Source organism: Orycteropus afer, unplaced genomic scaffold (genome assembly GCF_000298275.1).
Source record: "Orycteropus afer afer isolate SDZICR_OR568_19922 unplaced genomic scaffold, OryAfe1.0 scaffold00168, whole genome shotgun sequence".
Taxonomy (NCBI): domain Eukaryota; kingdom Metazoa; phylum Chordata; class Mammalia; order Tubulidentata; family Orycteropodidae; genus Orycteropus; species Orycteropus afer.
In genome coordinates this window covers 3,125,115-3,149,370 of record NW_006921755.1, presented here as the reverse complement: position 1 = coordinate 3,149,370, position 24,256 = coordinate 3,125,115, and the positions used below count along the sequence as shown (strand labels likewise).

The 24,256-nt window shown below is 35.8% G+C and overlaps 1 protein-coding gene across 1 annotated transcript in view; it reads left to right on the top strand.

Moving 5' to 3' along the window:
• Positions 1 to 17,638, top strand: part of SEC62 (SEC62 homolog, preprotein translocation factor) — a 64,569-nt gene extending 46,931 nt beyond the window's left edge. The window contains exons 4-8 of the mRNA XM_007946631.2: positions 9,831 to 10,035; positions 10,456 to 10,548; positions 11,319 to 11,379; positions 15,072 to 15,191; positions 17,166 to 17,638. Coding sequence (XP_007944822.1) covers positions 9,831 to 10,035; positions 10,456 to 10,548; positions 11,319 to 11,379; positions 15,072 to 15,191; positions 17,166 to 17,638 — 952 coding nt within the window. The remainder of the gene's footprint in view (positions 1 to 9,830; positions 10,036 to 10,455; positions 10,549 to 11,318; positions 11,380 to 15,071; positions 15,192 to 17,165) is intronic.
• Positions 17,639 to 24,256: the final 6,618 nt, after the last annotated feature.

Below are 24,256 nucleotides of genomic sequence, written 5' to 3'. Positions count from 1 at the left end.
TGAACCCAGGAGAGAGGTGGTGGGTGCTTTGGGAGGAACGGTTGGTGAAAGGGCTGGAGGGAGGCAGCATGTCTGGCCTTGTAGGAATAGGCCTTGGGTTACTGCTGGTAATCCTGTCTTCCTCTTGGAGGGTTAGAGGAGGTCAGAACATGTGGCCTCCTTGCCATTTTTGCAAATTGCCATACTGATTTCCACAGTGGTGGTATCATTTAACAATCCCACCACCAGTGTATGAGAGTCCCAATCTCCACATCCTCGCCAGTATTTATTTTCTGTCTTGTTGAAGTTTGCTGTTAGTGCTGGGGCAAGATGGTATCTTGTTTTGATTTGCATTTCTTTAATGGCTAACCAGAAGGCTGGCAGTCCAAACACACCAGCCACTCGGAAGGAGGATTGGGCGATCTACTTCCATAGTGATACTGTCTTGGAAACCCAAGGAGGGGTCGCTATGAGTCAGATCCAACTCGACAGCAGTGAGTTTGGTTTGGTTTAATGGTTAATGATCATGAATGAACATTCTTCCTGTGTTTGTTGGCCACCTTTGGTGAAGTGTCTATTCATGTCTTCTGCCCGTTTTTTTAGTTCGATTGTTTGACTTTTTGTTGGTGAGGTATTAGAGTTTTCTATAGATTTTAGAGGTAAATCCCTTGTCAGGTATGTTGTTGCCGGATATTTTTTTTCCCCAGTCTGTAGGTTTTCTTTTTACTCTTTTGGCGAAGTCTTTTGAAGCACATAAAAATTTAATTTTTAGAAGGTCCCAGTCATCTAGTTTATCTTCAGCTGTTTGTGCATTTTGGTTTATGCTTGATAGTCTATTTATGCCATAAATCAGGGCCCCTAAATTTGCCCCAATTTTTTCCTTGAGGAATTTTATAGTTGTACGTTTCACATTTAAATCTTTGATTGATCAGGAGTTAGTTTTTGTGTATGGTGTGAGGTATGGATCTTGTTTCATATTTCTGCAAATGGATATCCAGTTTTGCCAGCACCATTTGTTGAAGAGACTGTCTGTTCCCCATTGAATGGATTTCGTCCCTTTGTCAAAGATCAGCTGACCATATGACCATATGTCAATGGATCTGTTTCTCAGTTCTCAATTCTATTCCATTGGTCTGTGTGTCTGTCATTGTACTAATACTAGGCTGTTCTGACCACTGTGGCTATATAGTAGATTTTGAGATCAGGGAATGTGAGACCCTCCTACATTGTTCTTCAGTGGTGCTTTGCTTATCAGAGATCTCTTTCCTTTCCATATAAAATTAGTGATTGTTTTTTTCCATTTCTTTAAAGAATGTTGGTGGGATGTGGACTAGGATTGCATTGAATGTATAGGTTATTCTGGGTATTATTGACATTTTCACAGTGTTCAATCTTCCTATCCACCAGAATGGTGTCTTCTTCCATTTATGTAGATTTCTTATGGTTTCTTGAAGTAGTGTTTTGTAGTTTTCTTTGTACAGATCTTTTATGTCCCTGGTAAGATTTATTCCCAAGTATTTTATTTTTTTTTTGGTAGTTATTGTAAATGGTATTAATTTCCTTATTTCATTTTCAGCATTCTCTGTGATTGTGTAGAGGAATCCAACTGATTTTTGTGTGTTGATCTTATATCCCACCACTATGCTAAATCTCTCAATTAATTCCAGTAGTTTCTTTACTGAGTCTCTTGGGTTTTATATGTATAGGATCATACTCAGCAAATAGAGATAGTTTGACTTCTTCCTTACCAATTTCAATGCATTTGATTTTGCTTTCTTGCATTTTGCCCTAGCTAGGACTTCCAATACAGTGTTGAATAGAATGGTGATAAAGGGAGTCCTTTTCTGGTTCCTGTTTGCAGGGGAGTGGTGTCAGCCTCTCTCATTTTGAATAATGTTGGCTGTTGGTTTTGCATATATGCCCTTTGTTATGTTGAGGAATTTCCCTTCTACTCCTATTTTTCTGAGAGCTTTTTTTTTGTTTGTTTGTTTTAAATTAGGGATGGGTGTTGGATTTTATCAAATGCCTTATCAATTGTCATGATCATGTGGTTCTTTCCCTTTATTTTACTTAATGTGATGGATTGCATTGATTGTTTTTCTAATGTTGAACCATCCTTGTATACCTGGTATGAACCCCACTCATTCATAATTTGTTTTTTTGATATGTTTTTGGAGACTATTAGCTAGGATTTTATTGAAGATTTTATGTTTACATTTATGAGGGAAAACGATCTGTTATTTTCCTTTTTAGTGATGTCTTTGTGTGATTTTGCTATCAAGGTTATGCTTGCTTCATAAAATGAATTTGAGAGGATTCCATCCTTTTCTATGTTCTGGAATAGTTTGAGTAGGATTGGTGTAAGTTTTCTCTGAACATTTAGTAGAATTTTCCAGTGAAACCATCTGGGGCAGAACTTTTTTGGTGGGTAGTTTTTTTTTTATGACCTATTCAATTTCTTCTTTTGTTTATGGGTCTGTTCAAATTTTCCACCTCAGTCTGTGTTAGTTTAGGTAAGTAGTATGTTTCTAGAAACATACTGGATAGAAGTCTGTCCATTTCTTTTAGATTTTCAAATTTGTTGGAGTACAGTTTTCATAGTATCTTGATATTATCTTTTTATTTCATTTGGTTCTGTTGTGATATAGCCCAATTCATTTCTTATTCATGTTATTTGTATTTGCTCCTCTTTTCCTTTATTTGCCAGCGATTTGTCAATTTTATTAATCTTTGCAAAAAACCAACTTCTAGTCTTGTTGATGTTTTCTATTGTGTATTTCATTTATTTCTGCTTGAATTTTTATTATTTCTTTTGTTCTGGTGACTGTAGGCTTTTTTTTTTTTTTTTTTTTGCTGCTCTTTTTCTAATTGTTGGCTATGTTGGTTTAAGGTATTGATTTTGGCTCACTCTTCTTTTTTGATGTATGCATTTATTGCTATAAATTGTCCTCTGATCACTGCTTTTGCTGTGTCCCAAAGATTTTGGTATGTTGTGTTTTCATTCTCATTTGAGTCAAGGAATTTTTTAATTTCAATTTTTATTTTTTCTGTTATCCAGTCGTTTTCAAGGAGGGTGTTGTTCAGCTTCCATGTGTTTGCTCTTTTTCCATTGGTTGTCCTATTGTTGATTTTGAATTTTAAAGCATTGTGATTGGAGAAGATGCTTCGCAGTATTTCATTGGTTTTAAATTATTGAGGCTTCCTTTATGGCCTAACATACGGTCTATCCTGAAGAATGTTCCATGTGCACTGGAACAGAATGTATATTGTGCTGTTGTTGGGTGAAGTGCTCTGTAGACGTCTGTAAGGTCAAGTTGGTTGATTGTATTGTTTAATTCTTCCTGCGTCTTTGTTTAGTGTCTTTCCAGTTCTATCTTTCACTGAAGGTGGTGTGTTAAAGTTTCCCACTGTTACTGTGGGGTCATCTATTTGTCTTTTTAATTCTGTTAAAGTCTGGTTTATGTATTTTGGGGCTCTTATTACATTGAGTGCATAGATATTTGTTACTGTTATGTCCTCTTGTTCAATTGATCCTTTAATCATATAATGCCTTTCCTTGTCTGTTATAGTTGTTTTTTTGTTAAAAGTCAATTGCATCATAAATTCATATTTCTATTCCTGTTCTTTTTTGATTGCGATTTGCTTGATACACTTTTTTCCAATCTTTGACTTTTAGTGTATTTTGTCTGTGTCTCTAAGGTGTGTCTCTTGTAGACAGCATATTAATGGGTCATGTTTTCTTATCCAGTCTGCATCTCTCCATCTCTTTTGAGTGGGGTGTTTAATCCATTTATATTCAGTGTAATTATCAACAAGTAGGAATTAGTTGTTGTCATTTTGTTACGTATTTTTTCATGGTGTTGCTGATTTTTTTATTCCATACAATTTTTTGTGCTGAGCTTACTCTGTTTTTGAATCATGTTATCACTTCTTTTGTTGCTGTTTTTGCATTTGCTAAATACCTGTGCTTGTACCTTTTTTTTTTTTTTTTTTAATGGCAAAGGTTCATTATTTTTCTTTGAGGTTACTCTGTGGTTTATAATTCTCTTCCCAAGTTTAAAACAGTCTGTTTTATCTCGCAATAGCCTTGACTTCCTCAGCCTTTAGAAGTTCTGTAACAACATAATTTATTCTCTCTTTTTCATTTGTAGCTATCCTCATTTGCCAATTGATGTCTCTGGTTTCCTGTTTCTAGTCTTGTAAGCTTATTATTCTACTTTGGATACTTCCATAACTGGGTTGGTTTCTTGGTTATGTTATCATGTGTGTTAATGGTTGGTTGTTTGCTGTTGTTGGTTCTCTGTCTGAAGGACTCCCTTTAGCATGTCTTATAATGTTCATCTGGTTTTAACAAATTGTCTTATTTTGTTCTTACCTGTAATTGTCCTAATTTCACCATTGTATTCGAGGGATAATTTTGCTGGGTATATAAATCTTGGTTGGAAATTGTTTTATTTCAGGATTTTATATACACCATCCCATTCCCTTCTCATCTGCATTGTTTCTGCCGAGAAATCAGAGCTTAATCTTACTGGTTGCCCTTTGTAGGTAATTTTTCATTTTTCCCATGCCACTTTCAGGATTCTTTCTTTGTCTTTGGTTTTGGTGAGTTTGATGATGATATGTCTTGGTGATTTTCTTTTGGGGTCTATCCTGTTTGGGGTTCATTGAACTTCTTGAATGGATATATTCGCCGCTTTCATCATACCAAGGAAAATCTCTTAAGAACAAATCTTCGACAATTTTCTCTGTGGTTTTATTTTTCTCTTGCTGTTCTGGAATTCTGATTACATGTAGGTTATTCCTCTTGATGATATCCCACATGAATCTTAGGCTTTCTTCATTTTGTTTTGATCTTTTTTTCTGATTGATCCTTTATCAAAGTAGTATTGAGGTATTTGTCTTCAATCTCACTAATTTTGTCTTTTGTGGATTTGATTCTACTTCTTTGCCTGTTTGATATGTTACCTATTTCTGAAATTTTAGTATTTATTTTCTGGATTACCTTCTGGAGATTTTGTATCATTTGTAACTTTTCATTTATTTCGTCATTTTGTTCTGGTATTGTCTTCTGAAATTGTTCTAGGATTTTGTCTGTGTTTTCCTTAATTTTGTCAGTGTTTTACTTGATCTGTCTCTCAGTCCGTTGAAGGTACCTAAATATAATTCTTTTGAATTTATTCTCAGAGAGTTCCAATGCTGCTGCTTACTCAGTGATGTTTCACTGAGGGTCTTCTTCCTGGTCCCCTGTTTCTCCAGCTTTATCTTGCTTCTTTGTGTGGACTGTGACAGTCTGTTGTCTCTGAGACATTGTGACGTTGTATTTATATTGGTGATTTTATGTTGGTGTGATTTGTCCAAGATTTTTTTTTTCTTTGTTTTGTTTGGATGTATCTGAGTAAGCAAGGTACTGTGCTCCTCTATTCACTAGTTGTCAGCACTTATGTATTCACCACCTGTCTCCTGGTGGGTGTGATAGAGAGTGAGAGTGGGTGCACAGATCTATTGTTAGCCATTTGTGAAGAGCAGTTATACGTTAGTCAGGTTTGTATTGTCTATCATCTATCATTGACCATCTGGTGCAGAAGCAAGTGGTGGCCCTCACTCAGTAGTTGGGACTGCAGGAGGTGTGGGCATGGTTGGGCTGTATGGACCTGGTGGTTGTCTCCCGCTCAGTTAGACGAAAACAACAATAAAAAAGTAAGAAGAGGACAAGAAGTACACAACAAATAAATACATGGGAACAATCACACACACACACAAAGACAAAAGAAATACATCTAGAAAGAAGAACAACAAAAAAAAACCCAGTATCTGTGGAGGAAGGAATAAGAGAAAAGAACTACAGTAAGAGAATAATAAAGAAAAAATGAGAAAACTGCAAAAAGAACAAGGTATGGGAAAGACCAAAAGAAACAAAAATGATGGCAACATGGCAGACAGGAAAAGGGAGGAGATAAAAACCAAAAACTGTAACCTTTTCACTTGTCAGCCTCCAATGTGTTTGCCTGTGTTGGGTTGTCCTCAGCAAGTGGAGTCTATTCTTAGGTCACTGGGATCTGAACACTACCCCTTTAAATATCCAAAATGGCCATAATGCTTGTAAACATACAAAATGGCCTTGCTGTCTGTACAGCCAAAAGTCTACAGCTAAGTTTGTCTCCTTTGCAATTTCCCTTTTTAGTCGTCAGCCACCAGTGCAGTTGCCCATGTAGCCTGTGGCAAGCAGGGCTGATTTTTAGTTACTGCTTAGGTCTTAATACTATTTGTAAATATTCAAATTCTCCATGCCATCAGGATAACTGACAGTATGCAGCTTTGTCTCCTTATTTTGCTGTTTTTATTCAGGTTCTTCTACTAGTTGGTAATTAATCCACTTGTCTGTTCTTCCTTTCAAAGTTCATGGCTTCAGGATTATCTTGTGTATATCTGTCAATTGGTTTCTCTTTTCTTTGTTGAAGAGGGTCTGTGTAGCTTGTCTGTCTGTTCCGCCATCTTACCAGATGTCTCCTGGTTCACTCTTTTTGGTCAGTTTCTTCTTCCAATCAATGTTCAGTTTAATTCTTTATTCTTTTCATGTGATGCTCAGGGTTCCAAGATTGTCCTATGCATCTGTTTCTCATGGTTTCTCATGTCTTTGTTGTAGAAGACAGCATGGTGTGTCTGACTAGTCCACTGTCTTGGCTCCTCTCATCTGCATGTATATTTAATATACTAATATCTATAATATGAACTGTAATTTGAAACAATGATATTTCAGTTAACATACAATGAACAACAAGTATTTTTATATAATATTTCAGCAGTAATAAATGTTCAGAAAATCACATTTGTGCAAAAAGGGAAAATTATAAGAGAATTATTGAACATTCTGAAATAGAATGAAAAAATAACAGCCAGTGTGAAGGCTGTGAAGTAGAAATGTAAAATAAAAATAGAGGGAAGAAAAATGTCTTTAGAGAGAAATTAATGAAATTATTAATACATAGTGTTTTGTTTTGACAAATTTGTACTTTTTTCAGTTTGATGCTATGTGAGTCCTTTTCAGAGTCCAGAAATTACACCTTTATGTAATTGTTCATTTCTCAATTGAAGATATTTTCATTATAGTGGAAGGGTGAATAGAGCAATGCATAGAGAGAAAAAATAGCATTAAAAAGATAACTGAGAAATTATTTGGATCAATTAAAATATGGGACACACTTTCAGATGCCTCTTTCCTTTTTGTCTGCTCTTTAATTTGATAGTTTACCAATTGAAACTCAGCCTTAATTACTCTCAATGAGCATAGAAAAGTTGACATGGATAACTCTAGCGCTAGCCTCTCATGCCTAAATTAAGTAAGTAAAAATGAAAATTATGTTGAATATCACTGAGTTGACAATTTTTATGTAATCATCTGTAAAGTTATCTTGAATAGGAAAGAATATCTGTAAATGACAGAGAAGGCAGGATATGTTCTTTGCATCCTCACTTTATGACATTGATAATCTGGAGGGAAAGAGCCAGTTGCACAATAAGGATCACCTTACTATTCTGGGTATAAGCATTTAGAGGGTTTAGAAAAGTTGAGTCTCCCTTTGGTTATATGCAGCGTACTTTAGTGAAGTTTATAGGCTATTCTTTTATTTATTTATTTATTTATTGTGATTTTGGTGAAGATTTACAGAGCAAATTCACTTTCCATACAGCAGTTCACATATACTTTGTCTCATGTCATTGACCACAGTTTACCACAATGCAACAGCTCCCCTCCTACTTCCTCCCCATAGTTACCTTTTTCCAGTGTCCATTCCTCCATACTCTCCTGCGCCCTGAGCTGTCTCCCTGTGCATAAGCAGCCCTTCCTTCTCCCATGATTGTTCTCTCCAAGGTGTGTGTCTACTTGAGGTAAATGTTTAACTCACATGCCTGAACTTTATTTGGCTGGAAACCACAGGTGTGGGTTCAATTCCAGACCTGAAGGGCAGCTAGGGGCTATAGTCTCAGTGGTTCCACCAGGCTCTGTTGGACCAGCAAACTGGTCTCCACCTTCTTTTTTCTTTTTCTTTTTTTTCCTCCAAATGATTTTGAGTTTTGTTCCACATTGTTCTCCCTCTCTATCCAGGATCTCCTACATCCCTTCCAAGTGGATGACAGTGATAGCCAGGCACCATCTAGTTCTTCTGGTCTCATAGTTGTATAGGTTGCAGATTGGATGGTGTACCAGTCACAAGGACTGATTGTTTCCATTAATTTTGGTTTTCTTCTTTCTTCTTTGCTCTTGACGAGGAGAGACCCATCGTTGCATCTAGATGGCAGCTTGCTAGCTTTTAAGATCCCAGTCACTACTCATCAAAGTAGGAGGTGGAACAATGTTTTGTATAGTATGTTATGTATAGGCTACTCTTAAGAGGCCTCCATTCATGTGCTCAGCCTTTTATTTTTTGTTTTATCCTATATTTTACCTACTACAAACATGACAACATATTGGCTACTCTCTCAAAATACTGTTCTCTTTACATTAATACTGGTGTCTCTTAATAATACTGCTATCTAATTCTCTAGTTATGTTTCAGTATTATTTTATTATTAATTCATTATATTGTCATCTTCTGCTGTCTTTCCTCCCTTCTTTGCAGTCTTTATCTTTCAAAACTCAGCTGAGATTCTATCTTCTCCAGGAATTCTTTCATGACTTGACACCATTCATTTTCCCAAACTAGAGGTCAGGATGTAGCAGAAGGACAGTAGGACACAGGCTTTGAGGATGCTATGATGATGATATGTTTCCTTTTCTGATGCTGAAGGAAGCAGAAGGGAAGAATGAGATGTGATCCTAGCTTTGAAATCTGAGTAGTGAGGTACTTGATCACTTCTCTTCTCCATTCTCTGTTTAATGAAATTGTTTCAGAGATGATCAAGAAAGAATCTGGTAATATACTTATTGGTATGGAAAAAAGCTTTATTCTGGGTAGGTATTCTGAAATCATGTTTCTGTAGAAACTGGAAATAATACATTCAAAATGTTTCTTAAAGCTATGTTGTTGTTGTTATGTGCCGTCGAGTTGGACCTGACTCACAGCGACCCCTCCTTGGGTTTCTGAGGCAGTATCACTATGGAAGTAGATTGCCCCATCTTCCTTCCAAGGAGTGGCTGAGTTACTATAAATATAAATAAGTGGGGTACTAGATTTTATAGTATAGATTATAATCAGTAGACATAAATTCCAGAAATTCTAATTTGTCAGTTTATAAAAGACATATAATCATTTTGCCGATTGTTTTGACTGCAGAAAAAAGACCCTATATACTATTATCCTAACATAGTCCTAATGTGGATTTGTTAGCATACAGTCGCTCTTAGAATTTCCTTTCCATCTTTTCTTAAGCATCTTTGTAATATAATTACTAGTGTTCCTGTAATTTCATGTCCTTTTTTGTCTTAGTGTATATTTTCAATAACCATATTTTGAGTTTCCTTCTAATTCAGAAAATTAAAGTTAAGAGTAAATATTCTTAAACCTTATTTCATATAACCATTTCCATAGGGGAGTAACAGTTTATGTTGATAGCAGCAAATAGAAGAATCAGTGTCATGGTAACCTGATTAGCATTAAGAATGTTTGGGTATTTTCAGGGCAAAAAAAAAAAAAACAATACTGTCTTACCTAGAAGGTTCTTTCTTTCTTTTTTTTTTAAAGTAGTAGTAAGGTTGAGTATTTTTCATGGACTATGGACTTACTATAATTTCCTTTGTGAATTGCCAATTTGTCTTCCTTTGCTCGTTTTATTGGTGTCTTGACATTTTTCTTACTCTGTATCTAGAGAATTAATAAGAAATATAATGTCATATACTTTTTCTTTCTAAGGCTGTTAAAGAAGCAGTTCTTTCATCGAGCACTAAAAGTAATGAAAATGAAATATGATAAAGACATAAAGAAAGAAAAAGATAAAGGAAAAGCTGAAAGTGGAAAAGAAGAAGATAAAAAAAGCAAGAAAGAAAATATAAAGGATGAAAAGATAAAGAAAGAAAAAGAGAAAAAAAAAGATGGCGAAAAGGAAGACTCCAAAAAGGTAAATTCACCTAAAATTAAGTAAAATTCAAAAATCATTACAGGTAAATGATTAGTATTGGCATATAAGCACTTGAGCTTATGTAGGATTATTATAAAAGCCATGGAAGCTCTGGTAGTGTAGTGCCTAAGGCATTTGACTGCTAACCAGAAGGCTGGTGGTTCAAACCCACCAGCCACTCCTCGGAAGGAAGGGTAGGCAATCTATTTCCGTAGTTACACCGCCTCAGAAACCCAAGGAGGGGTCACTATGAGTTGGATCCGAATTGATGGCTGTGAGTTTGGTTTTTTGGTAATGGTTGAAAATTTTTATTTCTGTGCGACATATTGTCAGTGAAGTCTTTTTGACTATGAATATGATTCTTTTTTTTTTTTTTTGATTCGTGTTTTTCCTTTGAATAAAATAATGTTTGTTTCATAGGACGATACTCCAGGAACTCCCAAAAAGAAGGAAACTAAGAAAAAATTCAAGCTTGAACCACATGATGATCAAGTTTTTCTCGATGGAAATGAGGTGAGAATATATAACCTATAATTAGAAATCTAGATTTCAGTAGGAGGTTTAAGGATTATGGTTTTTTGTTTCACTATGAAAGGAAATAATTTATGTAAGTCTAATCTTGCACGTTAGTATATGAAAGCTAATCTACATTTAAAAACCAATACTTTTTCAATTTAGATTTTTAAAAATGTTTTACATCGTTCAGAATAGGTTTACATATGAGTGACAGCAAATCTGATTTAATAGTAGCTTAAAACAAAATAGATGCTTATTTCTCTTTCATGTCAGTGGACTACAGTCAGTAGACTGTAGAGGTAATCAGTATAGGTATGCAGCTTCAAGGTATCAGAGGATCTGGGCTGCTTTCATCTTTTTCCTCTATCTTGCTAGAACTTAGGCTTCTAGCAGAAGTTGGCCCATGGTTCAAAATGACTCCCAGCCTTATATCTGCATTCAAAGGAGGGGGATAGAATAAAGGACATGCTTCTTTAAGGATACTTTCCAGAGAGTTGACAGTTCAATTTCTGCTAGGAGTCTAGTGGACAGAAGAGCCTAATCACATAATAATCATGCTTATCTGCAATGAAGTCTTGGAAATGGTACTTTATAAACTGGGTGGTCATGTGCCCATGTAAAATGTAGGGTTCTGTTACTATTTAAGAATGGTTGCCCCTTAAGAGGTTGGAAGTGATTCTGTTAAAGGAGCTAAAATACAGAATTAAACTTAACTTTCTTATGTGACCTTAGCACTTTTAAGCACTGAGGTTTCTTGATTCTTTTAGGTATTTGTGTGGATCTATGACCCAGTTCACTTCAAGACATTTGTCATGGGATTAATTCTTGGTAAGTAACTGGGTAATGGTATCTTCAAAGTACAATCTCAAAAATTTAGAGAATAAAATAAGAAATCAGAAGTCATAAGTAAGTGACCAGTAATCATAAATGATGCTTAATCTAACTCATACTAAATATAAATTAAAATAGCACTAATTAAGCAGATTATAAAATTTGATAATCTTCATGAAGGTCTTAGGAAAAACCAAGACTTAACAGATGATGGATTGCTTGATGATCAAACACATCCATTGTTTGTTTTTATGGAGAGCAGTTTAAAAATTATTTCAAATATAAATGATTGGTTTTCTTTTTAATGTATATACTCTCTTTAGGAGCTCGGGTAGCATAGTGCCTAAGGCACTTGACTGTTAACCAGAAGGTTGGTGGTTCAAACCCACCAGCCACTCCTTGGAAGGAAGATGGGGCACTTCGTAATGATACTGACTCAGAAACCCAAGGAGGGGTCGCTATGAGTCAAGTCTGACTTGAGGGCACATAACAACAGCAACAACATACTCTCTTTAACCCAGCAATTCTACGCCTAGGAATTGAGCCCTTTGCTGTTTTCATTTAGTTACACAAAGTATCTATTCAAGAGTGTGTGCTGATCACAGAAGGACAAATATTATATTAGTCTGTTATTGTAAAGAGTCAAGGAAAGGTTTATATGTGGAAGGAAATTTTCTTTGTTGGTTACCAGGGGTGGGAGGGGAGGGCAGGGAATACTGCTAGATGGGTAGAGATAAGTATTGATCTAGGTGAAAGGAAGGGCGATCTACCAAATGTGAGTGATCAACTTGGTGGCATTGAGGAGGAGGAAGACAGAGAGAGATGCATGGAAGGTACAGACAACAGGTGAACCCTTTTGCATATACAGTACTACATGGTCAGTGATGGCAAACATTGATCTACAGGTGGATAGATGGGTGGACAGGCTGAAGAATTAGGTATGTCTTTTCATTGGGGAGTGTGCCCATGCCATTGGCAGACAGTGCTTCTACAAGTATGTTTGTATGTCCTGTAAGAATTTCTAGGTGTATAGTAGAGCTGACAAGGGACAATGTTGTCATCATTTCTTAGCCCACAGCCAGCTACCCAGAGGGAGTGAGTAGCTGCACCTGTGGGCTTGGGACCATGGTCGCAGGGGACATCAAGCTCAATTGGCATAACATAAATATTGTTTCACATCCTACTTTGGTAAGTAGTGACTGGGATCTTAAAAGCTTACAAGTGGCCATCTAGATGCAATGATGGGTCTCTCCTTATCCAGAGCAAAGAAGAATGAAGAAAACCAAAGACTCATGGAAACAATTAGTCCAAGTGACTGGTACACCACACGGTCCTCAGCCTACACGACTATGAGACCTGAAGAATTAGATGGTGCCCGGCTACTATTGTCAACCACTCGGAGGGGGATCTATGTAGGAGGTCCGGGATAGAGTGGGGAATAATGTAGAACAAAACTCAAAATTATAAAGAAGAAAAGGACCAGGTTTGCTGGTCTGATAGGGCCTTGTGTAACCCCTGAGACTATCGCCCCTAGTTTCCCTGTAGTTCTGGAATTGATCCCACTCCTGTGGCTTCTGGCCAAACAAAAGACAGGCATATGAGGTGAACATTTACATTCAGTAGAAACACTCCTTGGAGAGATCAATCATGGGAGAATAGAAGGGCTATGTATGCACAGGGAGACAGCTCGGGCTGGGTGGGTAGGAGTGCATGGGAGAAAAGGACACAAGGAAGAGGTGGCTATGGGGAGGAAGTGGGAGGAGAGCTGTTGCGTTGTGGGAGATTACAGTCAATGTCATGAGATGAAGTATATGTGAACTACTGTGTAGAAGATGAATTTTCTCTGTAAACTTTCACCCACATCACAATAAAATTTTTTAAAAAAAGCGTGTTGGCATATTGGAAAAAATACAGATCCCTCAGTAGACTATGTTTAAGAGTGTAATTTAGCAAATATCTTTTAAAATTTTAAGTGCCTACATCCTTTATCTTTGGCCTGGAGTCCCTTGGTGGCACAAACAGTTAAGTGGTCAACTACTAAAGAGGTTGACAGTTCCAATTTACCCAGAGGCTCCTCGGAAGGCAGGCACTGCAGTCTGCGTCTAAAAGGTGACAGCTTCAAAAACCCTGTGGAACACAGTTCTACTCTGACACATGTGGTCTCTGTGAGTTGAATCAACTTAATGGGCAACTAACAACAATAAACCTTTGGCCTAATAATTTCCTTGTTCCTATGCTATGATTATATACTTGAGCAAATGTACTTGTTTTTTGTAATTAGCAAGGTGTGTTTGTTGCGGTATTGTCTATAAAAGGATGAAACTGGCAAAAGTTGAAGCCCCTCAATAGAATGATGAAATAAATTATAATACAACTATACAATGGAAATACCATGTATCTTTTGAAAACTAGGTTTAACTTTAATAGAGTTGAGATTACTCAACTCAGTCTAAATAGTTGAAGTCTATCCATCATTTACTATGTTTTAATCCTTTTGCTAAATATTTTATACATGTTGTTTCATTTCATCCTCACAAAAGCTTTTGATTATTACCCACATATTAAATATAAGGTAGCTTAGCCACATAGTAATTTGTCCAGAGTTACTCCACTTATACTGATAGGACTAAAATTTGAATCCTAGTCTCTTACTCCAAAGTTCTGATAGCCATGCTTCTAATTTCTGTATATTTATTTTCCTTACATGAATTATTGGTAATATTTTTTCTTCCAGATGGCCCTACCTGGATGGGGGGTGGGGACAAAAAATACTGGATATACTTATATACAGTTTCCCTAATTTATTATTAATGAACAGTCATCTATATCAGCATCACCTAGTGAGCTTTTTAAATCAATTGATGACAGAACTCCACCCTGGAATCTCCAGGGCAGGGACCCTTGGAATCATCTTTTTGGTTAGGTTTGTTTCGATAAACTCCCTTAAGTAACTGCAGTAACCCAAGACTTTTAACCAGTTTGATCATCCCTTATTTCCTCAGGAGGCTGCTGATCACCCACTGGGTTTATATGTATAAGGCATTCTAGTATAATTCCTTTATTTTGTACTCAAAAATTATCTCAGGTCTCTTCTGATTACAAAGGTATGTCATTAATTCTTCAAACAGTAGGAGAATCTTAAGATATAAGACAATCTTTGATCAAAAATCTTATTTAAAAGTGTTCTTTTAAATCTATATGACTTGTAACTTATCGATCTGATACTTTGGTTTTGTTCTTTTACAAAGTAATATGTAGTTTGGCTTTTATATTAGGTCATAATTATGTCCTGGAGTGATATTTAGCAGACTAAGTAATACAGAAAAAGCATAATTTTGAAATGAAAGGAAGTTCCCTGGATCCTCTATTACTTCACTCCTTTAAGTAATTCGGTAAACAGGCATCTTAATATTCAAAATATAAGGTAGACATTTGCATGAAAAGAGCTGCGGTTGATAATTTGAGGAGATAATTTAACACAATTAAGAAATAATTTATACCACAAAAATCCTCACCTAATTTAGAAAATACTTAACCCATTAGGTTGAAATATTGGTAAGTGACTTTTTTTTCCCCCTATAAAAGTGGCTATTTTGTGTTAATCAGTCTAATATTTCAACATTTTCCCCCTAGGAACATGTTCACTGGTATTACACCTGTGTAACTGTAACTATTATTTGTTGTTCCAGTGATTGCAGTGATAGCAGCAACTCTCTTCCCACTTTGGCCAGCAGAAATGAGAGTAGGTGTTTACTACCTCAGTGTGGGCGCAGGCTGTTTTGTAGCCAGCATTCTTCTTCTTGCTGTTGGTAAGTGTCATTAGTAAAACTGACCTCAGTAAAGTAAGTATTGAGTAGTTTGGACTTTCCTAAGTTCAAATTGGAAGACCAGTCTGGAGCTTCAGTAAAGCTTTATAGCAAAATTGTAGGCCAATCAAGAAGTTAAACTAAGTAAATGGACTTTTTGTTCAAATCCAAAAAAATGACCTAGGCTAAAGGAATGAATATATGTATTTGATTAGATGTGATCAAATCTGAAGAAAAAGGATTAAATAAATCTTAATCTAGTACACACAGATGTGCTTTAACTTAGCTGTAGGAAGGACTTAAAAATATTGGCTACGTTATTTTTATAGACATTGTCAGTAAAACATCTTTACATTTTGACTAAGGCAAATGAAACTCTAGATTGATTAAGTTGTTGAGTAGTTTTAAAACATCAAACCATAAAACATAAGTGAACGTTTTCACATTTCAGGATGATTGAGGTCTTTCATAACCACTAATAGATTTGATCACATACAAATAAAAAACAAAAGGTGAGCTTCAAAACTGGCTACACAAACTAAAGATTAATATTCTCATTCACTCATACTCATTGATAAGAGAAACCCTCAGTCCCTAGGATTAAATTGCAAAGGATGTGAAGACCCAGTTCAGAAGAGGAAATAAAAATCAAATGACTGATAAATAACATGAAGAATGCTTATCTCTAGTAATCAGTAAAAATTAATAAGGTATTTTTCAACTTAAAATATATTTGCCTTTCTGTTTCAACCACCAGATTCCAATACAGTGTACAGGAGTCTTTCATAATATTGTGAAAATAAAAATAAGCTACTGTATAAAAGTTAAGGCAGTTATAGACATTTCCTTTGAAATTTATCCAAACCAGACTAGTAGAAGAAATACCTTGTTGTTTAGGTGCCGTCAAGTCAGCTCCAACTCATAGCAACCCTGTGTACAACAGAACGAAACACTGCCCAGTCCTGTGCCAGCCTCACTATCCTTGCTGTACATGAGCCCATTGTTGCAGCCACTGTGTCAGTCCATCTTGTTGAGGGCCTTCCCCTTTTTTGCTGTCCCTCCACCTTAACAAGCATGAAATCCTTCCTCAGGGAATGGTCCCTCTGGCACCATGACCAAAGAAATGTAGGTGAGCTTTTTTCAATTGTTACGTAAAAACAGTGATAAAATTGTCTTTAAAAACAAAACAAAAGCCATAGCATTTTAAGACATAAACAATACAGTCTTAAAAGGAAAATGCTCACTTCTACACAACTGACAAACTAAGAGAAAACTAAGGAATATTGTGGTAACCCATTATTACAAACTTAATTTTAGCCTACTTAATTATTCCATTATCTCACAGTTCTGTCATAATACATTGTTCAAAAAAAGTGACCTCATAAACCTTATGTGTTTAACGTATTTGGCTTTAATTAGCATCGTATTATTTTCTAATATTGCTGGTCTTTAAATAAGTAAATATTTACCATATTAACAAAATTGTCACTTTAGGAAAATGTTCTTACTGTTCAGAAGTGTTTTTACTTATAAAATAAAGTACTGTAAGACAGACACAATAATACTGGCATCCTTTATATCAGCACTGACCTATCCTTCAGGTACAGGGCTGGAGGCTCATGATACTTTTAGGATCCGTTGTGATTTTTTCTTTTAAAATCAGAAGAAAATGTATACATAATAATGAACTAGCTAGGTTTGACTTTATACCAATGTGTTAAAACTATAATTTGTAGTATTTTTTTAATGCAGGGAGTGCCTAAGGCCATTTGACTGCTAACCAGAAGGCAAGTGGTTCAAACCCACCAGCCACTCTTTGGAAGGAAGACTGGGCAATCTACTTGCGTAGAGATACTGCCTCAAAAACCCAAGGAGGGGTTGCTGAGAGTCGGATCCGACTTAATGCAGTGAGTTTATTTGGTTTTAACCTGGATCAATGCTTGAATCACTCAGTTAGAGAAACTTTTTTCTCCACAGCTCGCTGCATTCTGTTTCTCATCATTTGGCTCATAACTGGAGGAAGGCATCACTTTTGGTTCTTGCCAAATCTCACCGCTGACGTGGGCTTCATTGACTCCTTCAGGCCTCTGTACACACATGAATACAAAGGACCAAAAGCCGACTTAAAGAAAGATGAGAAATCTGAAGCCAAAAAGCAACAGAAGTCTGACAGTGAGGAAAAATCAGACAGTGAGAAAAAGGAAGATGAGGAGGGAAAAGTAGGACCAGGAAATAATGGGACAGAAGGTTCAGGTGGAGAACGACATTCAGACACGGACAGTGACAGGAGGGAAGATGACCGATCCCAACACAGTAGTGGAAATGGAAATGATTTTGAAATGATCACAAAAGAGGAACTGGAACAGCAAACAGATGGGGATTGTGAAGAGGAGGAGGAGGAAGAGGGAAACGATGGAGAAACAACTAAACCGTCACATGAAAAATCATAAACTTAATATAATTTTGGGACTCAATAAGTACAAAAAGTTGGATTTTCTGTGTTGGCTGATCATCACAATGTACGTGTGGTATTTGTAGCATCCTTTAAATCCATTTGCTAAAATGAATTTGACATCCACAGAGTTGTATTCAGTCCTTTATATTACAGACTATTGCTGGGACAGTCTAAAGCCACAAAAGCCTAAGTTTTATCCATTTGATAATAATTTTACAGTAAGCAGGTCTAATTACTTTTAATAGTTATCAAAGACTCAGTTTCCACAATGACATTTTTGATAGCTGTATGGCTTTTTACTGTAAGACTAATCAGAATAAAAAGAATAAAAGACCAACATTTCAGATTATGCATACTTATTATAGCTATTTCACTGTTTCTTTAAGATGAAATACATAAACTCAATTGTTCTCTCATTAATTAAACTTTTGTTTTTAATTTTATGAAAGTAACCAGGAAATTTCATTTTAATATTCTGACTTAGCAGTGTTCAAAAGCATTTTGTGGAAATATGCCAAATAGTAATAATCCAGCAATACTTTTAGTTTAGCTACAAATTCTCCTTTTCCAACTTAGGAAATCTAAACTGGTTTGTACATTGGATTTAGAGAAAGATGGTCATCTCCAGCAGAAAACATGATGGCTCTTCCCCTCCTTCCCTGTTTCCTTGTCATAGAATAAAATGTATTCTGTATATAATTTACAAATAAACATTTTATTTTAATTGCTACTCATTATTTAGACATTTTCTCAACACTTAAATTTGTAAAATTAAAACCACATAAAGGTATGTTTTTAGAGAAATGCAAGTTTCAATAACCCATAGAACATCTGTGATCAATCTTTCTACAGCAGCTTCAGTTTTGTGCCAACATTCCATGTATTTGAATGAGTGAAAACTGATCTTTATTAAGTAAGAACAGACTTAAAGTAGCTGTTTGTATGCCTTAATGTTCATTTTGATTTATTTTAAATCTCTACATTCAGAAATGGAGTACTGTATTATCAGACCAGGAGGTACTGCTGTGAAAGATAATTTACTGTTCTAAAATACCAATTTAAAATAAAGAACATAAGAGAACCATGGGAGTCTAATTGCTTTGAACTAGTTTTGCAGTCTGTTTTATATCTTGCGTATGTTAGTTAAAAGGTTTTTTTAAAAAATCTTAACGTTTACATATGAGCATTTTAAGATCATTCCTTGCAGTTAAATTCTTATGAACTGATAGAGTGAATATAAAATTACTTTCTTTCCTCAGTCACAGTGACAGTTTTTTGGTTTGTAGTTGAAAACAGGTGGTGTGTATAGGTTTTTATTTTTTTTAGGCTGTTTCCCATCAAAGTGTGTTGACTAAAGATGTTAAATTTTTCTAATTGTGAAAAATACTCATTTTCTGTAAATTAACACATTTTACAATGTGGCTTAACTGCCTCTTCATAGCATTCCTTGTAAGTGAACGCAAATGTGGCTATTCAATTTTAATGCGGCTCTGTCAATGATATAATCATTTGAGTTTTCCCCTTAGCAAATGTTCATTGATTTAAACAACTGGGTGTTTTTCCCTCACATTTACAAAGTTCTATTGCTTATTTCCACAGTTAGGACTTGTATATTATAGCTTCTGAGCTTCATCACCAGTAATGATACTGACTTGGGCTATGAAAATGGTATCAGGTATGTTTTCATAAATATTGGCTTAGTAAACGTTTGCTACTGTGATTATACCCAGTTATTCACTATTTATCCTTACACTCTTTATAATGTGTGTACTGTGTCTAGTCACTTGGAGCATGGCAATTGGAGTAGTCAGCTTCTTATTGATGTTTGTAAATTCTTAACAAAATGTTAGTACAGATTTTTATAAATATTTTATGATCCCAGGGGAGGAAATGTCACTATTCTTACTATGAGTAGAAGGTGAATTAGAGATTTCAGCTGAGTGACTATTTGACTATTCAAGGTTTTGTACTTTAAACAAATATACAAAAATGAAAAGGCAACCACTATCACAGCCCTCAGAAGAATAGGCAGTTGTTTTTCTTGACTACCATTAAATATTCTTGTGCTAGAGCATGAATTGTTTACATTAGTCAGTGGAATAGTGATTTTTAAAAAGTTCAGATTGACTATGCTACTGTAGCTTACTGTACATGAAGCTTTTGGGTAATGTAGGATTTATTGTGGCATGGGTACAAATGGCATAACTAAGCAAGACTGGATTCACCAGAGGCTGAGTCTAGATAGACCAATGCATATGTGATTGTTCTTAAAATGAGTGTATTAAATAGAATGTCATTCTTTTTCTCTTCCCCTGAATTTTTACTTTAATTTTCATAATCGTAAGTCTTCTTCTCAAAAGCTTTAATTGAAATAATTCATATTTAGAAGAATGCTGTTCAGAAAGTAATAAATACTAATATACTTAAACTGAAATTATGTAGTGCTGATGGGTTTTGGTATTTTCCTTCTATTGGTGACTATAGAAGAATCATCTCTTGTCTTGTAAATAGGTTATTTTTAAAACTTTATTCCTACTGGGAACTAGAAAACAGCAATTACTTTATTATAAAGCTTTCATATATATCTACCTTATCTACAGGATAGAATCCAGTGTCTGAGTAACATTTTAAATGTTCACTTTGTCTGAAAGTACTTAGTTCCTAATTGCATATACTAGATAATTTACTTTTACTCTTCATTTCAGCAGTATTTCATCTCTTTGTTTACCCAAACCTTTCCTCTTATTAATTCCTTCTATATTATGAAGGTTGGGCAATCTACTTCCGTAGTGATACTGCCTTGGAAACCCAAGGAGGGGTCACTATGGTTGGGTCCGACTCAATGGCACATAACAACCACAGTATTATTGAGCACTTAACATATGCTACAATTAGTAAACTAGGCACAGGCATGTATTTAAAAATACAGTTTTGCCTGTCTTCTTGGAGCATCAAGTAGTGCTATGGTAGAGATTTGCTAGATGTGCTAGATGTCTTTCATTTACCACTTCAGATCCACTCTCTATCCCACAAAGTTGACTTGAATAGACCACAGCAGTTGGCTGTATGCCTCCTGGCTTCTAGGTCATTTTTGCAAAGGAATGTCCTGTCAAAAGATCTGAGGATCTTCAGGGTGTTTATTCTCTTGACTGTCCCTCAGTAGTCACCACATCCCCCAAACTGCCCTTCACCACTCCTTTAAGTTACCATTCCCTGCCCTCTTCCCTTCTGGCCAAGGGTGATGTCCACTCAACTGCTATTTGGCTTGAGTTGCTGAAGCTACTGTGGTTCTCCTACACATAGACCTTTGTATAGTATCTTCTCAAAATATCTTAAGGCCACCTGTTGTTAGAACCCAGACTGATAAACTAAGAGAAATTCCTAGGTCATAAGAATTCTAGGGAGGAGTGTACCTCATCAACAGGTTCTTGCCACCAAACATTAGAAAAGGGTTCTACAACCTAACAGATTCTGTCTTAAGAATTTTGATAGCCAGGATATCCTGTTTTCATAGATAAGTGTGCTGATAACTACGAAAGTAAATTAATTAAAAAATTTTTTGGCAAGCCGCTAAACCAGTGTCTGGTGGCATTTAGTTGTGAATTAGTAGTTCCAGCTGCATTTACTCACTTTTCCTACCTAGCCTGTATGTCTTTTCCATGTGGATAAAATCTTCAACCTGACAGAGGATATCTTGATCTCTATTCTTTGCATGACATTGGAATGAGAGGGCAGGGTGGGCTAAGTTTCTCTGGGGTAAGATCATCACCTTTGTTTCATTACTTCATTTTTAAGTGAATGCGTAGATCACTTTGAGTTTTGACATGTTTGTGCCATGAACCTCCTTTTCAGGATGAATTTAAGTGTAGAAAATATGTGAGGTTACAAAGGTTACAAAGGAAGCTAATTAAATTGAAGTTAACAAATATGTATGTACATTTGTAATACAGTAATATATGTGTGCATTACATAACCAGATCTAGCAGGGGGGTCTAGTAATTGCTATGACATTGAAGTAGCATAAACAGTATTTTGAGATCTTTACAACAACTGTAATATAATGAAAATATCCGACCCATTATTGACAAAATCACAGTTACTGCTATTAGAACTGTGGATTGTCTGCATTTATAATGGAAGAAAATACTAACTTTCAGTTATAGCCTAGTGAAAATAAAGATATAATTTGTTTTTTTCCCACCCAAGTGTATGTGTCCTCTGAATTTTATCCCTGAATCCCTTAGATGTCTGTGATTCCAAGTTAAGAACCCCTCACCTCAGTAATCAGATCTGCCAATATTCAAATAGGACTATGAGATCAAATTTAAGGACCAGTGATACTTAATTTACTATTTAATATTCACATCCTCATAGCACAATTTAGCAAATTGCATGTGTTGTGTGATGTTTTATTTAAGATTATACCTTACTCTTAAAAAGCCAAGATATTTTGCAGCATTTTTTCTTGAATGTAATGAGGGAGGGACCTTATCCATATGGAGATTATCTTTTAGTTAACATACATTTGTGGGGTGATTACCATGTGCCAAGCATTGTACAATCACTGGACTCAAGAAGGTATAGTTTACTGAAGGAGAGAGCCTCAAGTTACCCTTAGACTTTTCAGTTACATGAGCCAAAAATTCCTCATTCTTGCTTAAACTATTTTGAGTTAGATTTCTGTCACTTGGAACTGAAAGATAACTGATTTACATGATAATAGGAACTTATAGTAAGAATTTATTTAAGAAAAACAGGGTATTTCTGCCCATCAAGCTTTGAAATGTGAACTCATGTTAACTTTTGAATATGTGGCAGATGCACGTTATAGCCTATGTATTTCACATGATGGTGTATTTGACGTAAGAGGGAGTCAAAAGAGGAAGATTTCATGATTAACTTTCTCGTATCTTCAAATACACATCCTCACCTCTTAGAGTTTGTGGCACTTTGCACTGCAAAGGAAAAGTAAAGATCATTTATAATCAAATTAGTCTATAATTGAGGACAAGAGCAATGAAGTGAATAGAAAGTGATCTGCATTTATATAGAGTCTGTGTAATACCTGTCAGACTTTACAACCAAAAATTAATTTGTGGCTAAACACCAAAGAGGCCGTTTACCATATGAATTTACTAAAGAAGCACCGGGAAAAATTTAAATAGCAATAGGATGCAAAAAAGTCAAAAGTTGTCATCAACTAGTATTTGATTATGCCCCGAGTGAGTGGTATAAACAGTGTTCTATGAGTTGAAATGGTCACAATAAGTTTTACAAAGTACAATGAGTTTCATAAAGTGTAGAGTAAGGACATGTGCAAAGGTCTAGAATCCTTAATGCTTCTATTCTCTTAGTGCCTTGCAGACAATTTGAGACATATTTCTTCCCTAGAAATCACTCACAGTATTCCCTGCCCACTCTGAGACAGGAAGAATACAAGGATACTAGAAGAGAAGGAACCAGAGACTGGATTGCCTCTGAACAGGTTACCTACTGTACATCAGGACAATTTGGATTGAATTATATTGAGAGTTATTCTCAAAGTTTACTATAAAAGAGCTGTTGGATGCCACACAAAGCAAGGTAGATCCTGTTTCCAGCCCTGCCTCAATGCCTATCTTCTGCAGGGTTTACAAAACTGAAACCCTTATCCTTTATATATATATATATATATAAATTACTGTGATGTGGGTGAAATTTACAGAGCAAATTCATGTTCCATACAGCAGTTCATACACATTTTGTTTAATGACACTGACTGCAATGTAACAGCTCTCTTCCCACTTCTTCCCTGTCGTTATCTCTTCCCTATGTCTTTCCTTCCTATGCATTCCTGCCCCCTGAACTATCTCCCTCTGCAAATACTGCCCTTCTGTTCTCCCATGACTGATCATTCCAAGGAATGTATCTATCTGGTGTAAATGTTCACCCTATATGCCTGTTTACTATTTAGCTGGAAGCCACAGGAATGAGTTCAATTCCAGCCCTGAAGGATAATTAGGGGCCATGGTCTCAGGGGTTTCACCAGGCTCTGTCAGACCATTAAGCCTGGTCTTTTTTTAGATTTTTTGAATTTTGTTCCACATTGTTTGCCCACTCTATGCAGGATCTCTTGCACTGATCCATTTCTGAGTGGTTGACAGTGGTAGCTGGGCACCATCTAGTTCTTCTGGTCTCATGGTCATATAGGCTGAGGTTCACATGGTCCCCTAGTCCCTTGGACTAATTGTTTCCATATGTCTTTTTTTTTTCACTCTTTGCTCTGAATAAAGAGAGACTGATTTTTACATCCAGATGGCGACTTGCAAGAAACTTGCAGTTGCTACTCACCAAAGTAGGATGTAGAACAATATTTTTGTGTAGTATATCAGTTGAGCTTGATAGTCTCCCATGACCATGGTCCTGAGCCCAACAACTTGCTCCTTCAGGGTGGTTGACTGTGGCTAAGATGATGTTATTTATAACTTTACCCATTGTTAGGTCTATTTATATGGACATTCTTACAGCACATACAAATAAAAAAAAAAAAAAAACTCACTGCCATCAAGTCGATTCTGACTCATAACAACCCCTACTGGGTTTCCAAGGTTGTAAGTCTTTATGGATGTAGATT